Genomic DNA, 18,197 nt, shown 5'->3' on the forward strand with positions numbered 1-18,197 from the left:
ATTTCAGACAAAAACAAACAAGCAATTTAAATTTCTGACCTGGTGAGCTATCCACTTTGCGAAGGTGGCACATTTGTCTTTTTATCGGTTGTGAATAATTAGTTGTGCATATGAGCATTGCTCACTGTCCTATCCATGGAGAACCAACCTTTTCCCCTTTCCTTTAGGCCCTTGGAACAGTCCCCTCTCCTGTATTTCCAAAGGCAGTAAATAAATACACAGTACGCAGCATTCATGGAAAATACATGTACTGAGAAATAATGGAAGCAGGGTCACAGTTAGGATGTGCTAAGCACAACTGCATTTATACTGGTATATCGAGATATACAGTACGTATTTTTGTCAGATCCAGGTAAAAATAAAGTTCAGATAAAACTGAATCTGCTGGGTTTTGTTCGTAGTGATTCTTTTCCTTCCTCCAATCACGGCCGAAGTAAAGAATCGTCTGTTTTGGATTTAGACAGCAGAAGCCACAGCGAGACAGTGCACGACAAGAGGCAATTCTGCGCAGATATGGAGTAAGCTGTGGATTCTGGGAAAGGTTAGCCTGCTTGTATATTGTGGATATTCTGGAATAATCCTATCGAAGCCACACACTTTCTTCTCACCAGTCATGCCTTTTCAACTGCTACTGTACATACAGTCTCAGCAAAGTGTTAATGGTCTTAAGCAGCCATGAAATCAGTTTGAAGATTAAAACGGAATGGTGATGTGCAAAATGTAATGACAACTCAACAATACTCTTAGTTTTCCCAACTGTACCATTTAATCAAATATATTCTATGTTCCAAACATACATATAATAGCATTATTTAAAAAAGGTGCAAAAATAATAATACAACTTATTAGATGTCATCTTTACACTTTTCAGACACCCTTGTTGATCAGCGCGGCATGTTGATTCACCCCAACTTCCTCAAAATACCCGATGGACCTCTTCTCACTCTGTTTTTGTGTCCTTGAAGTTCCAGAGGAGTGCCAGAGGTACAACGAAGAAGGCAGAGCTCACGATGAAACAGGTTTGTGCCCCAGCCAGCCAATACACTGCAAGTTCAACAAAGTGGGAAAAAAGATCATGGAGTTTCGCCTTGTGCAGATAAATGATGACGGAAAAATCTGGCAGCATAAATCAATATTGGATGATTTTCCAATAAACAAGACTGTCAAAACTATCCTTGATAGAAGACACTGCCTTCTAAATTTCCGGTTTTATGTCTGTATATCATTATTTTCAGTTAAAACAGTTACAATTCCCATGAGCATTTCTTTTTTCATATTGATTTATTTTGATTGGCTCACCACTAGCCAAAGAGAAACAACTAACATCAGTCTAAGCTAGGGTGAAATCTAAAATGAAATTCAATATAGTACATCCATGCTAGTTCATAAGAACAGTGAATGACTTACCTGAAGATGCTACAATAGGACCCAGAACTCTTGCAAGAGCCCCAAGGCTGCGTAGGATCCCCATCACTGTGCCCTTCTGACTGGCTGAGCCTGGAGACAAAGCAATTGATTTTATGCAGTATGAGCAGAATTGGAGTTTGTTAGAAGTTCGGCTGGAGCAGACTTCTTATTGTTAACTGTAAAATAAAAAGATTGTATTCCGACCAGAACATCTTGCAGAGTATTTATTTTTTTGTGTTAATATACATTCAGTGCTGATTAACTAGTGGAGATAATTGAAAAGACATAATAGAACAGAATGTAACCACTTAAAATATACAAATTATTACAAATGAGAGGAGCAATTCAAGCTATCATGTTCACTTTGTTGTTAGTAGCTAATTGATCTCATCCAGCCATTTACTGATAATAGGGAGGGTTTCCTCAACACTGCTGGCTAGATTGTTCCCAATTCTAAAAAGACTTAAGCGTCTTAACTTGAGTCATTCTGTTCAGGACTGAAAATATGCATGGCTTTTCATGCAGATTTATTGTGGTTGCATTTTATCAAGTCTCGGGGTCAGCACTGTACTAGAACAAATTCAAGGTGCTTTATATTTTATGACCTTAAGTAAGAACACTTGACTTGATCATCTTTATTACATTATTATGGATTTTATGATTATTTGTAGAGTTTAATATACTAATTTGCTATTTTACTGTAACACTGTTTCACTACATTTTCTCAGATTTTAAAAGTGAATAGTGGCAAGGAGACAAAATAACCACTTAATAAGTAATTGTATCTAGACCTCTGAAAATAGTCCAATGTTTATGCATTTCTAACACAAAGCAAAACAAGTGAAAGCCACTGTGGCTGAATACTCCCTCACCAGCCAGCTGGAGACATTATCATGGAAAATGAATTTTATGATCTTGAGAAGTGACCTGGATCAAGTGGAGGTCCTCGGCCACGAGGGTTTTTATAAGTTTCTTTAACTATTTTTAATATCCATTTGAAAAAACTTTTTTTTCTCCAACAGATCTAAGCATTGGAGTGATATCCGGCAGAGGATAACAGTAACCCAGTATTACTGGATGGACAAACAACTCAGCGTCTTTTTTCTCAGCGCAAGCCGTGTTTCCTTCAGGGGCCAGGTATGTTGCTGTGTGAGAGTAACAGCACACATCTATAATAGTCTATATAGAAATTCTTCTACTTAGGAAATGAAATGTCCGTGTTGGTGTGTCACTGATCCTGTAATCTCGTCCTAATATCTGCTGACCTTCAAAAGCAGCTACATCTAATGTGATGGAGGTATAGTGGAAGAAAACATTTGTTTCACTTACCATAGGCAGAAACCAGGGTTGACAGGCAAGGCACAACTACAGCAGCAGCTGCAATCAAATATATTCATCACCCATTAATTATTGGAACTCACTCTGTGATCCTTGGTAAAGTTTTAAAAATACAAATTATTCTGATATTGAAAATGAGACATATAGATTCATTTGAAAAAGAAATGGCTTCAGCAAGTCTTAAAAAATAAATTTCTGTTGAAACCATCCTAAATACCTAAAGATGGAAAAAAATCAATCTGGTTACATGTACAACAAGTGTGCTGTATAATAATTTTAAGGGGGGCCCCACTTGGAGTTGCTAAATTTCTTATGAAAGAAAAGGAAAAGTAAATTCAATAAAATCTATATTTTAAACATTTAAAATTCTCTTTAAAGTATGACCTTTGTAACATTAGGCTATGCAATTATGTCTAGTACATACTGAGAGATAGCACAGAGCTTTAATGAATACTGCATGTAATAAGCAGTAATAACTGTATAACCAGCCCTTATTAGCAGCAAACATAAATTAGCTTTATTTTCTAAAGATGCAGCCTGGTAGTGTATTTTTGGGAGTGAAATATTATCATAAGCTATTATCAGTGGCAGAGCAATGCAGTCTTTTTAGTTGCGGTGAATTGTTAAACACATTAAATTATAATAATATATTTAACAAAGGTACAAATCTCCAAAGTAAAAGATGCTAAATACAGTGAAATTATCAGTAATTAATTTGCTGCCTCACTGCCTAATATCTGAGAGAGAGAAGAATAGAGATTACTTCATCAATGTCTGATGTTCCTTCAAGCATTAGTGCATTACAGTTAATGCCAGACTTTCTGTACTGTCTCTGTATTCTCCCTCTTCTACAGCCACCCTCTTCATTCTCTACCCTTTTCTGCTCAAGACTTGTTTAGACAACCTGTTAGACACCTGTGATCTCTCAGCTCTCAATCGCATCTTTCAATAACTCTTACACTATATTTTGCCATGTTTCCTAATCCTTCAGTCTGGTAATCCAAATTACTAATTGATCTCACTGTAAACAAGGAATACAGTACATAGCTCCAGGGTGTTACATTACTACTCTGCATACTGCAAAGGAAAATGTAGATGCTAATTCTATACTGAAAAGCAAAAAATAAAAAATAAACGTGAGGTCGACGTTTGTAAGCACACACAGCTCTGAAGCCAAATTGTTTTCCTTCTTTCTATGTTGAGAGTGGAACAAGCCTCATCTTGTTCCTTTTCAGCTCACATGCAGACACAACATTTCATCTCAAACCTACAGTTTATCTCTGTGTGTTTTTATTCTGCTTCATTTAATTTGTGCAGCACTGGACTTTCTCTTTTAGTTTGAACTAGCCTCATTATTATGATTTAGCATATTGTGCTTAGACTCAAATGGTAAATGTCTTAACTGTAGGCCTTAACCTCTGTTTCTAGCCATCTTGTTTGTGCGTTGAGACACTCATGAAGCTCCTTTTTTGAGAAGTTACAGAATTCTGAGGCTTACCAAAGGAGTACAGCAACAGTCCAACATACAGCATCGATACACTCCAAGCCAAGCCAATAAGAATGAAAGCAGGGATCAAAATTATTATTGCCTGAAAAGAAGCATTGAACACAGAAATTCATCACTGAATCATCAATATTTCTCAATGAGAAAAATGTCCTGGTACACAATCCCATGAACTCAATTATTTAACATATTACAGACATGGATCTAAAATAAAAACAATATTTATTCTGATTTTTCAACTAGCCTGGCATAACTATAACTGAATCTTCACAAGCTTATAAATGTTCTGGGTTTAAAGCCAAAACAGAGCTATTGCTTCGCCAGGGCCATTATAAAATGTAGATTTGCAGCTCAATTAGTCTTCATTCAGGAAAGCTGCTAGTCAAAATTGAATGGCTGGCCCTAGTATCTTGGTTACAGGAAAAAGGAATGGTATTTAGTCCGAGTACAGCAGGTTCCCAGATTTAAAAATATTATTTGCTTAAAACAGGGAAAAATATGATACAGTTGTAGTAATTCACATAAAAAATTCTGAATCCAACTCATTACTACCACTTATTAAGCTATATAGTGATATGAATCTGGGAAGAGGGGTACTTATGACCCACACTTTGGAATTGATTCAATTCATGATTCAAAGAGTACAGCCCCAAAACACTCTGCGAGCAAAGTCAAATAACAGCTTACTTTATCCTGGAAATGGAAAAGGATGTTTCAGCCCAGACTGAAGCATCCCACAGTGTGGCAAGATATACTGATTCAACCCTAATGAGTTTTTTCATAAGTTAGGAATTCATGTCAAAAAAAGAGATCATGTCACAAAACAAGATTTCCTAAATTGCAGCGTTCAACTGGCTGAGTGCCACCCAGAGTAGGCTGAGACTAGTTGGTCTGCTGTGACGTGATGGCAGGGGCGGGTCAGGGGATTCTGTCCTCATTCTCCTGTGTGCGTTCATGGGGTTTGAAGTTTTGAGCCAAACCTTAAAATATTGTCTATACTTGTCACAATTATCTATACCCTACAACCCAAATAATTTGCGATTCTTTTTTTAGTAAAAGAACAAATGATTTCCAATGACTTGTGAACAGAAATTTCTTTTACAACCCCCTCCCCCGGAAATATCTCCCTGAAATGAAAACCTTTTCACATCTCTATTATACAACTTGTTCCTTTCGACAAGCATGTACTGTATCGTAAAAAAAACAATGGTTCTGGTTTACTCAATGCAATATGTTTTAATAACTGTCTCTTACAACTCTCTCCGCACTTTTTTTTTCTTTCATCACATCCTGCATGATCTGTATATTTACCATTCTGGTCGTTCTGATATGTTTCCCTGGTTTAATCCTCCGAGCATACCCTCCCTGAATTAACGCCATGGCAATGCCGACAAAGAAGAACATCTTCCCCTGCTGCATGCTGTAAGACAAGGACACTCCTCTGCCTTAACATGAAAGAACAGCATTTCTGTCAGCATAGTGCCTACACTTTAAATACAAAGCAAAGATCCAGTGAGACAACGGTAATTATTTATGACTCAACAAGATTAGATATTAAATTTGATTTTTTTTTACCAGACTACAGAACTGCCTTGGTCAGGTTATAGCAAAGTAAAAGAAGACAATAACAAAACAAAAGCTGGCAAGACAGCTGTTGGTTTTCAATAGCTGCTAAGCCACCTGAAGCACCCAATACTTAATTTCCTTTCTAATGTTAGAATTCACAGCCCACTTGATTTAGAGATGTCTTAACCATGCACCATCCATAGTGTTATCAGTCTATGAGCCTCTAGATTTAAAGAGTTTCAAATAGACTAGAAAGGAAATTTATTAAAGGGATCTTAAATTATAAATCCTACTTCTTTAGATCTCTGCTAATAATAAGTCTAATAATTTTCCTTAATAAACCACCCATGTTATTAATTACCAGGACAGCTCAGACTGTAAGGAAATTAGGACCTTTGGTGCACAGCTGGACACTTACATACCTAGTGAACTGAAAGCGCTGATGAGTCAGAAAGCTCAATGTGTACTCCAGTCCAGAGAAGAGAAACAAGTAGGAGAAGTAGACAAAGCCCAGGACTTTAAGGTTCTGTATACCTTAAAGGAAGAAAAACAGCACAGTAAAAGGAAAATTCCACTATTTATAAAGATAAGAGATTAACAAGGGGACTAGTGATACAAGATACACTGTATAATGTTCACTCTTTGTGAACAAAATGTTTTTATTTTTGACGTACCAGAATTCTCCTGCACAGAGAATATATTTAGAATGTTAAAAGACTTTTCTTTTATTTTATTTTTATTAAACAACTTTATTTCATGTTCCTTCTTGCACATTATATAGAAAAGCGTTTAGAAAAAAGAGGAGGTTCTTTGGGCTCATCTTGATTATTCGGTTTCTAATAGCTAATCAAAACAGATTTTTTTTCCCATTCTTTAAGGACCCAGAGTAATGCCGTCAGCAGGACCAGGTAATTTGTTCAGGAAACTCAAGCCTTTTGTGCAATGAAGTCCCTTTTACAATGGATACTCACTCTCTTTAGAAGGAGAGTCTTGTCTTCTTGTTACAGCAGTGAACTGAAACAAGGCAAGAGGGCTCAGCAGGTCAGTGGATTCCTGTATCCCTGAAGTCACTGAGGAGACCTGAAGAGAACAAATTGATCCCCATCAGTGGATTTCCCCTTTTGGGAATAAGACAAAAAATATTTAAGAAAATGGAAAAATACAGGCAGTAACATCTCCTGGTTTGTTGCTTTTTTTGGTTTGCTAAAGCATACTTAAAATAATTGTACTAAGGTTTGCTTAGTTATCACAAAGAATCCCAAATATCTTTACATGTCGAAGGAGACCCATTATAGAAAACCAAAAAAGTGTTTCACTAAATGAATTAAGAGGGCACTTTAAGTAAACCAGATTAATCAGCCTCAGTTTAACATCTCATCCAAAGGATGGTACCTCCTACATCACATTGGGGCTTTGATTTAAAAGTTCCCACCAATAAATCCACTGACAACTCTTACAACAACAACCTGGTTTTCACTGGACTCGTATTCAAGTGCTAGTCTGAGATCTGACAAAATCTCATCATCATGTTACTGTTCTGCTTTTCTTAAGCGTAGTTCACTGCTTTAAAGCCGTGAATACAATACTTGACACAATTCATTACCATTTTTTATCAAGTGCCAGCAGAAGATTCTAAAATGTGTCATGTACTGTAATCCGCAGATTCCTCAGGTAGAATTCAGCATGACTGTCTTACCCTGTTGTTCCTGGAAAGTGTCTCTGGAAGCATGACAAATATGAAGAGTAAATCAGTTGCAGAGAACAAGAGAGCCAGCACTGCAGGACCCTGGTAAAAGATCTCATCCTCTGTGGGTTTCAGGGCAAAATAGGCACCAATCATCGGACCAAAGGTAAAGCCCAGAGAGAAGGCAACACCAATCATAGCCTAAAACAGTGAAGAGCGATACATGTGAAAGTGTGAACCACAGATCTCTGGTTCTACAGAAATTCTAGGTGGGCAGACAGTTCTATTAATGCTGCATTTGTTCTGTCAATGGTCAATTATGTCCCCAAATAATCCCTTTCTAGAACTAGACATCAAGGAAAATTACATTGTCAGATAATAAAAAATACTGTAGCCAAAATTCTATACTTGTTTACAGTCCTGCTCCAACCTCAGGAGGCCATGACTTTTGAAGTCACCCTTAAATATGAAGTAAAACACTTTTGTTTTTTAAAGAAATTACTTAGTTCTGAAGTTCTTAGTGAACTGAAGTTCTTCAAGTAATACAACATATAACTAAACATTCACTAAAATCCATTAAAGAAGATCTCCTTTTTGTTTAGAAAAAGGAGCTAGAATGAATTATACAGGGCAGCTAAAATGAACCTAAAGTGAAATCTAAAATGAAAATGAAAATACAGCTGTCACAGACCCTCTCCTTAACCAAGGTGAATCCAAGGGTCTGCACACAAAAACTGCAATGATCAAGATGTAAAGTCCAAAAGTATTTATCAAATGCTTTTTCAGGTCACAGACAACAAAAAGACAGCACTCAAACATCTCAAAAAACAAAAGCTTAATTGCACCCATGTGAGAATGTGAAATTCGCGTCCCTTCACCAACATTACAAAAAATTATAAACACCTACTGTGGCTATTTATAAAGATTGGATGATAAATAGCAGCCTCTAGTGGCAAATCAGCTGTTACTACAGCCCCTTCTAAAACTGACTAGCCACACCAACCAAACACAAGAGTTCAATAAGTAGCAACATGCAGGGTAAAGTATTTTTGAGAAGCAGTATTGGCTCTCTTAGATATGGAGCTTAAAGAAAAATACTGGTCCCAGTAGTCATCACTGCATTTCCTACTGATTGAAGCACAACTTCAAACAGAATGTTCATCTCTATCAGAAGCTGGCTTGAAAAAATCTGGCAGAATTCCACCAGTAGCAGTAAACTGAAGCTGGTCAGTATTTACAAGCACTAAACTTCCCTGTTATCAGATTAAATTAAGCACAAGCCTTCTTAAACTATTTGCAAGCACAGACTAAAAATAACAGAGTAGATAACATAAAAACAGAAGCTAACAGCTCCTAATCCATCCAATTTCCTACCATTCCTCGGTTGCGTGCTTTTGGGCAGGTCAAGTCCGCCACTATTGCTGTGCAGAGACTGACGTTGCCTTTGCATACGCCACCCACAACTCTGGACAGGAGAAAGACACTGAAGCTCCTGGACACTGCCCACAGTGCGTAGGAAGACATCAGCCCCACCTATGAACCAAGAGAACACAACTCTGTAGTGTAGAAGCACCTGGGGGTACCTGTTTTCAAAACATGTTGAAAGCAGGGTTACTGTCTAGATCATATCTAATTATTCTCCAGCTTGTTAGGAAAGAAAGCCAGATCAAGCCAAGTAGGGGATGATATGAAAAATCATCACATCTTCATATTCTGACAAAATCTGTTTCACACGAGTATGAGATGCATGAATACATTGTAATGTCTTAGGCATAAGCAACCTAAGCACTTCAGATCCACATTGTATCTTTAATTCAAGCAGTATTTCACTGTTACTTAAAAAGCCCTGTTGCTGTTAATTACACAGCTGTTTCAACAAGCAGTTGCAATGCAATGAAAATAGCATAGTTAACAATCCAAATTAAAACGTACAACATTCAATTATGAACTACTGCCACAATTAATGCACATTTAATCTGGCAAAGTGTTATGCCATACTCTAACCCTGAGCTGAGTGAGCACAGGTAGATGCTGTTCTTCACCACTACTGTTTTTTGCTCATTGAGGATCATGGTGATTCCTACAAAGAATTTGTATGGACTGACTTGCAACTGATTGATATTCAAAGTGCTTCAGAAAGAACGTTTGCATCTTGGATTTGGCCAATTAAAAAAAAGTGGTAATGAGGCTGAGGTGTTCATAGGGGTGACACAGAATTGTGCCATGCATGTTTGGTTTCAAGGACATCTTTTTGGTGACTGTTCTTGTGTTGGTGAGGCAAACCCTTCTATTTTCAGGTGCATGCACAGAGTGAATCTTTGAGACTTTTTTTAAAATAATTAAAAGCAAATTTACACTTTTAGAGACCAAAAAAGGGTAAAATTTAAGACTGTACTACGGAAAAGGGAAAGCCCATCCAAGTTTTATTATTTATCACCTGTACTTTGAATAATTTCTGTTTGTTTAAATCTTTTGAACAGGTTTTTTAGCCCTAAACTAAAATTCCTGTTATAGAACCATCTGCATGAATAACGGGAAACACTAAGTAACAGTTAAGAGACACAGTACATGGCCAACTGAGGCAACAACGTATCACTGAGGGACATTCCTCTCCTCCAATCGGCACCTAACTTCCAGTATAGGGCTGATGTGTTGAAAGACAAAAGACTTATAGTTGGCAGAGGGATCTGCCTACGCTTCCCCTGTGTACAGCCACTAGGTTAGTAGCTGAGAGCTGAGATGTGATGAACAATTGGCTGAGTTTATCCAGAGCTACTTGGACGGGGCACTTGTGAAGCTTGTAGCTTCATCAGCTCTCAGCTAAACATTAAGACATCCCAGAGATTGCAGGCATCTAGTGTACTGTAGATTAGAAGATTGTTGAAGGATACTCTGTGTATATGATTGTGAGGCTTGTAGCTGTAAGCCAAGATGTGAGAAACAATTTGGAAAAGCTGACTGGATGTGTATAACAAAACTACCTGACAATTCTAAATTAAAAATAAAAATGGCAGAAAGTAGACCCCGGCCTGCCTAGTAATATCTAACTTTCCATTTTGCCTGCAAGCATCCGGGAGGCTTCAGGGATCACTGGGTCGTTTGAGCATTTATAAGATCACTTTAAATAAAATCTACAAGCCATTTGATTCGGGGTTCTATGCATTGTACTCAAAGTACAGTACAGAAACTGCTCTTATATAAAGTTAATAATGATCTGCTAATAACTGCTGAATGTTTTGTACCCATTCTTGCTGAACCTTGTTGCTGTCTTTTCTATTGCTGACCACCTTGCTAACAGATTAGAAAGGGTTGTTGGTATTACTGGAACTGCTTTGCTGTTAGCTGTGGTTTCAATGTTATCTAACTAACAGAAAACAAGTTGCTCACATCAGTTCAACACAGTTGATCACATCCACATCCACAAGGTCCTTGGTCAAAATCCTTTTAGTATCTACTGTATATCTATATGCTATCATTATATCAGATTATTTGTAATCTGATATAATTTAATCCTATATTAATCACAAGCAAACTTGTGTTCCCACTAAACCTGATGTTAATTAAACACTAGCCTTTAGCACTGTTTAGATGATGATGTAACATGGATTCAACAAAAACAATCAGACCTCTGTCAAGACCAAAGTTACTGCAATAAGTGACTGATCCTTATCAACTCACCAAATGTGTCATCTGTAGTTTGATTATTGACTGCCCTGCTAACAGTTCAAGTAGTTATCTTGGGGTCATGTTTGACCCAAGCCCCCTACCGTTAAAAGCATCATCAGTGGTCTCCTTCCATAGTAGTCTGAGGCAGCACCCGTGAGAGGGGAAGACAGGAACTGCAGCAGGGAGAAGAGGGAGCCAATGAGACCTGATGTGAAGAGCAAAAGAACTGGGCTAAAATCCACAGACCTGAAACCTCACAAACCATTGCACATAAAAAGGCTTTTGAAGAGACTTTTCCTGGCATTTAACTGAGAAATCTGTGGAAAGATGCAAATTGGCACCACAGCAAGCAGAAACATCCACCAGTGAACCAACTTTCCACTGAAACACTTGTCCACTTTACATCCTCTTATCACAGCTTTGAGTTATGCATTTTCTTAATTTGCCAAAAAAAATATTGTTCATTTCAAATCAAACAAATCACTCATTAAAATGACTGTTCTAATGTTCTGAGGATGGTTTTTCTGTGAAAAAATCTATTTTGATTTTTGAGTCTGTTTGCCATTTATCACTAGGATGATGCAATGCAAATTGAGAAGAAGAGATATACTATATCTATGAAACAGTGGCCTGCCTCAATAACACAAGTACATCTGCAATGATAACAGATTCTTGCAACACTGGGGAATGAGGAATTACAGTAATTACATAAACTCTACCGACTAGGATGTCTTCTTTTCAGCACTCAGAAGTGGTCTTTCGAGTGCTTGTTAAGAGCAACAGTATTCTTATTTCTAAGCTTTGCAATGTATTCCACAGATCTGCCTTAAGTCCTAGTCTTCATGGTCATTCTCTCTTCTGTCTGTTCGTCAAAAATGACCAACCTATTATTCTGTTCAGTCAGAAATAAGGGAGCCAACTCTTAGTGGAGGAGAGTGTGTGAGGCTCTGTTTGCTGAAGTTCTTGGAATAATGTGCTTGGAGCATGGTATACCTTTAAACAACGTGCAGTGCAGAAACAGGTAAACAAAAGACTGGCAGCACCTGCGTGGCACAGAAGTTAGTCAAGACTCTTCTCTGAATAAATGAAGGGTTATAATACCTATATTATTTAGGTTTTAAAAATGACACAAATTTCAATGAACATGAGCTTCTTTTAAGTAGGCAGGTGACACCAATGAGCACTTCTGATTTTTCTATTTTCATAACCATTTAAAGCACTACTATGGAAGGAGACCACTGAACTGATCTTTTTTCCCAGTGTTTCCTCATGGCTGGAGGGCAGGCCAGGTTAAGGACCTCTGTCTCTCTCACCTCCTTCCAACTTACCTCCAAACAGAACACCATTGTATTTCCTTTCCACTGGAACCCCAATGCTTGCCCCAAAGAAGTCCACAATGCTCTGTAGAGACTGATACATCCCATCCTGTTGAAACAAACAACTAGTTTAATTTCCATCGCAAATCTATTTTTTATTTTCAGAACAGTATAAAAAAGATTATTTTTTGTTTATTTAACAAAAACTAAAAGATTCAAAACTTTGTTTGATTTTTTGATTCATGGGAAAATATTTGTTCTTGTCCACTTATTATCACAAAGCAGCTTATTCCCTGTAAGGGTCATGGCAACCTTAAGACTGTCCTGGAATCACAGGTCTCAAGACAGGACTGGATGGGACACTAGTGAGCCCAGGACACACACAAGCACATATGGACAAGCACTTTTCATAGTGTCCATTTATTCACCAGAACTTGACGAGGGTGGGTACAATCCATCATTCGTGTTACCAGGTGGTGGCTGGGGCATCAACACTGGGTCTCTAGGAATGTTACACAGGGAAACAGTGCAGGATATAGGTGCAAGAGATAAAGCATGCCAGCCAATTGCCTCATGTAACAAACTCATTATGTTAATCTTCTGAAAATACTTGTAGGCATGCAGGGACACCAAAGGCTTTCTCAAGCTCATACAAATATGGCGACAAAGAATTCGGGGTTTCACACACCAGATAGCCAGCTGACCTATCTGACATTTCACCACGGGTTACCATGTGCATCTTCAGCAAAACAAAGGACCGACTGTTCCTGCACAACAGTCAAGCTCCTTCAAAGCCAACTGTCTTTCATCTCTCTGTCTTCAAAACATACTTTGACACTTAAGCATGTAAAAAATGACAGCCTAAAAATGTTATTAAAAGTGGTTTTCTTATTATCCTTTCTTAACTTATGTCCATTGGAGATTAAAAAATGTTTTTTTATTTTTATAAAGCAACTGTTTATATTAAGGTTTGACAACATTTTAAGTTGCAGTTGTTTTAGAAACTCAGGAACATGACTGGGCATTTCGGAAGGGGAGTAAGCAACACTTATGTAATGGAAAATTTGCTTTTAGTAAAAGTATAGCCTAATATTTTGAATGCCTTTTTACATGAAAGCACTCTTTTAAAACAAAACAGAAAAATAAGAAATGGAACAATGAAAGTTATCTGCTGTAATTTAACTTAAGAAACCTGAAGAAAGCCATTGACCGTCTCTATCAACGAGTTTGTTTTTAGGAATCCCTCATTTCAAATATCTGTGCATTAATGTCAAAACAACCCCATTAACTCAGGATTACCCAGGCTCAGCAGAAAGCTGCACCTTGAAAGTGTTGTGCTTACCTCGGTCTGACTGTAGTGGTCCAGAATTGAAGGGAGAAGTGGTAATATCAGAGTGAACCCCAAAAGATCCAACAGGAGAGCTAGAAAAACCACAGTAATGACCCGTGAAGAGTCACTTTCTGCTTTAGTGTTGGTTTTTTCAGGGTTTGCCATCGTGTTGCCTCCTGCCTGTTTTCTTTCACTCATACTTCTCAAGATGAACTTCCTATAACAACAAGAAAACAGAGACAGCACAAAAACTATAAGCAGTGAAAACTTAAATTTACTTTGCAGAGACATCCTTACTGCCTAGCTTGCATGCATATCATGACTTATAGGATTATAATACCAAACAAGATGCACTGCTTTCTAACCAACAATAAAATAATTGTAACTGTAATACCTTAAACAAACGTGCCACAAATATCAGTTAAATAAAAACAAACTGTTCCTCTTTTACGCCTGTGGTGAAATCTACTTTGGCTATAAATGATTGTGTCATATTTCCTCGAAAAGGCTGAAGCGATTCCCTCAAAAACCAAAGGTGAAACATTGTCTTAGAGGTCGGAGATGCATAATTACGCAATATACTGTAAGAACAAGGAAAGAAATACTTCTTAGCTATTCATTAACAGTGAATTAAACAATGATGTACATTGACATTGCATCTTTGCAGACTTGAAAAAACAAGTTGTTTAATTTCAGATTGAAGATTATCACTTAATAAGTTTACACTTACTGTAGAACATAATTCTAAATTAACTACTGTATACTGTACCAGCTACAGTACATGTGACAATGAAATAATTTTTAAATGTATTTGTTTCAAACTCTTCTTAGCCAAAGTTTCAAACAAGTTTTGCAGTTACTGCCTTCTTCTGCTTAAAATTATCAGGAGCAAAACACTGACACTACTTAATTAAAAAATCCAGCTGTACACATTTTGACTGAATGCAGTGCAAAATATTTGTTAAAAGTTACAGGATTAAAAAGAAGCAGCATGAGAATCAAAGATGCACCATAAAAACATGCTTTAAAAAGTACTCTATAACTAGAATGACTATGATAAAGGAAAAATAAAAAAACAAATGCTTGCCAGTAAGAACACTCTTACAAGTCAATATTACCTGAAACACATTATTTCCTTGAATTTACTTCCTGGAGTAATGACAGGAAAACAGGCAAGATAAAAGTGTGCTGAATATTATCCTTATTCTTAGCCTTCCTTATCCTACTTATTGAGCTTGGAGCCTCTGAAGGTAACAACTGGCAGGTGAACAGTACAGAACAGAGGATCAAAGCTATTCACCAAACATCAGAGCCTGAACAAAAATGACAAGCATGCCACAGATAAAGCTGTGGCATTACTGGGGATGAATTTGAATTTTATTTGCTTTCCAACTATTCTTGTTGGTGTAATACATTGACAATAAACAAATCCACTTGGTATCTCACCACATCATCATTATTTGAAATAACAGCTAAAAATGCAGTGACATCAGGCATGATTGTAAATACTTTTGAGTGATATTCTGAGCTGTGAAAAATAGTAGGTATCACCGTGCTTTGTCTGCTAGGAACCTGGCAATTATATTACCACCAGAATTTTATTTGACCCAACTGGAAATTTCAGAATGAACTAAAGCATTTCCTTGTGCAGCATAAAACCATTTAGTACAATACTTTTGTGTCCAGTATTTTTGACCAAATAAAAGTGTGGATGCATTGCAGCAGACCTCAGTATGTTTTTTTTTAATTTTGTCCCACAAACGGTTTTGAAAACTTATGGTTTAAAACATATTCTTATCTACATACAAAAGCATTCACTTTTAGGACACAAATTAAATGTTTTCCGAAAGCCAAGGAGGAAAAAATGGTGTGTTGCTGTAGCAAAACAAATCGGACTTGTTGATCCATCTAGGACCTGTATCTTGAACTCTGAAGTCTGAAGAGATCAAAGACGAGTCACAAAAAAACAATCCTGTAAACGCTGAAAATAATTTATAAAATAGTGTTCCAATGAATAAAACGTGTAGGTTTAAACCCACCCATGACTTTTAATGGCTACTTCTGAATTATATTACCACTTTTTCAATATTTTTAAAATAATGTAAGAAAGTAAAAACAGACCAAATTCATTAAGTCACAGTGACTTAATAAATGCTATCTCGTGAAGTGTACAATTAGTACGTGCATGTTAACATAATATATTCCATATACAAAATATTTTATTAAAGCTTAGTGCGACGTCAAGCCATCTCATCTCTACAAAAAGACTTCAAGCTAAGATGATGGTTCAATTCATTTCGCAGTGCTGTACTGTCATTAGGTACATTCTAGACATATACGCTTAGTTTTATTTCTTTTCTAACGCAGGACGGCACTGATGCTCTACAAGGTTGAACGTGTAATAAAAATATTAAGCGCATAAATATAAACATGCTCGAGAAAAACTTTTTCCAAACTAATATTGTTATTACCTTTCTTCCAAACTGACTACAGGTATGCGACATGAAGGCTCCGAGCAGCATTAACATTTAAATCAAGTTACAATTGTACATCACAGACTTGAGTCTTGCAAGGACCAGGAAGCGGTTTCAGATTTCACTTGCAATGACACAAATGCGACGCATGCGTTGAAAACATTGGCTTTAAAGAGGGGAAACGCAGATCCTTAAGTAAAGTGTGGTTACAAAGACGTGATAAATGTGAAATTTGTAATACTGACACGAAGAGTAAGTTCCGCTGACGGAGATATTGTTTTAGGGCGTAAATCTGCAACGGAGATTTAGAAAACGACTTTCTAATGGTTTTAATCCGGTGAAAACCTATTTCATCAACAGAAAAAAAATTCTAGTTTTCCAAATTAGACACGTTTAAACGAAAAGGCTACTTTCGTTGGCCTACAATACGGTTCCACGTTCTTCAAGACACTGGTCGGTACAACTGTATGGATTCCTTACATATGTTGTCCAGTAGTTGGCAGCAATAGTTCTTAAACATTTCAATATATTGTTACTTTAGCTTTTTACTTATGTAAAATTAAACAAAGATATTAATAATTTGGTTGTTTTCCCCCTACAAGATACTGTCAGAAGTATCTTGTGTGTGATCTGACAGTGTATTCATTAAACAATCAAGAAATCCTTGAAATAATGTATTAGTCTGAATATATTCTTGATTTTCTAAGACAATTAAATACATGTGAACAGAGATGTCCCATAAGTAATTTTGCTAGCCGTCTTTTACATTCCCACTTGTATCCAACAAAAAAGGGTTTGTTGAAGGCAAAATATAGAGAAGCCTTATAAAGCACTGCTGAATCTGTAAGGTAACCCCTCTGTCCATTTCTTTTATCTAGACTTAAAATCTGAAGTGAGTTGAGTGACCTCAGAATTGAATTGGGGTTTATTTATCCTTATTCCTTCACCATTTATTGTTTCATAAGAGGACACTATTTTCATAGTCAATTTTTCATCATATACAGAACTTGTGGTTCTGTATTAGAAACACTGCCTAAGTCTTTCTACTTTGCATACATTTCTTTGACTGGCATATTTTAATAGACTTAAATATGTGGTGGTGGGGTGGCAATTTTACATCCCAAACTAGACACAATCAATGTACCGTAGATTAGGAAGATGTAGCTGTATCTCATTCATCTGTAATAAGCAATAATTATATTAAAAAGTAAAAAAAAAAGATTAAATTAAATGCAGTTAAAGTTTACAATAAACATAATTTTAATATAAAGCAGTTATGGACTTCAATAATTAAAATACTAATTTAAGGTGGATGCTGCACATTGGTGGTGGTGGAGGGGAGTCCCCATTACCTGTAAAGTGCTTTGAGTGGAGTGTTCAGAAATGCGCTATATAAGTGTAAGCAATTATTATTATAATTTATAGTATTATTTACACGTGTTATGGAATTGTTATATTGAACTAATCTAGCACTATGTAATAAATTGTGCAAAAACCTATAGTAAAACCTACATCTCATAAATTTAACAGATTAATTGTAATAACATCAGATAATTACAGGAATTCTGTATCTTTTGCGAACACTAGAGATATTTAAAAGAAAATTTGAAAGTTTAAATATCTTTTAAAGATTGTCAGCAACTTCCTGTAGTCCAACACATGATATCTGTACTATAGTAGTTTATGTAGTCTACTATTATGCCAGAAATAATATATTCTGGCAGATCCCGAAATTCGTTATAAATCCCAATCACTCTTACAAGAGCTGAAAGTCAGAACCTGAATTGGAAAGCAGGAGCAAGTTGCCAGTATACAGTACAACTCCAGATGGTAGGTGCACTTTATACTCCAATACAGTAGATGGCAGTAATAAGTTGAAAACAATGTAATGTACTACAAAGACGAAAGAAAT

General features: G+C 36.6%; 1 protein-coding gene across 1 annotated transcript; it reads right to left on the reverse strand.

Annotated features, from left to right (window-relative positions):
• Positions 1 to 743: 743 nt before the first annotated feature.
• mfsd10 (major facilitator superfamily domain containing 10) lies at positions 744 to 16,427 on the reverse strand. Its single transcript, XM_006627198.3, has 13 exons — positions 16,283 to 16,427; positions 13,824 to 14,028; positions 12,494 to 12,590; positions 11,267 to 11,370; positions 8,874 to 9,032; positions 7,512 to 7,700; positions 6,787 to 6,895; positions 6,238 to 6,349; positions 5,561 to 5,669; positions 4,244 to 4,334; positions 2,737 to 2,784; positions 1,408 to 1,497; positions 744 to 1,044 (listed from the first exon to the last, which is right to left on the reverse strand). The coding sequence occupies exons 2-13, from the start codon at positions 14,007 to 14,009 to the stop codon at positions 941 to 943; spliced, it is 1,398 nt and encodes a 465-aa protein (XP_006627261.3). The 5' UTR covers positions 14,010 to 14,028; positions 16,283 to 16,427; the 3' UTR covers positions 744 to 940.
• Positions 16,428 to 18,197: the final 1,770 nt, after the last annotated feature.

Source organism: Lepisosteus oculatus, chromosome 3 (genome assembly GCF_040954835.1).
Source record: "Lepisosteus oculatus isolate fLepOcu1 chromosome 3, fLepOcu1.hap2, whole genome shotgun sequence".
Taxonomy (NCBI): domain Eukaryota; kingdom Metazoa; phylum Chordata; class Actinopteri; order Semionotiformes; family Lepisosteidae; genus Lepisosteus; species Lepisosteus oculatus.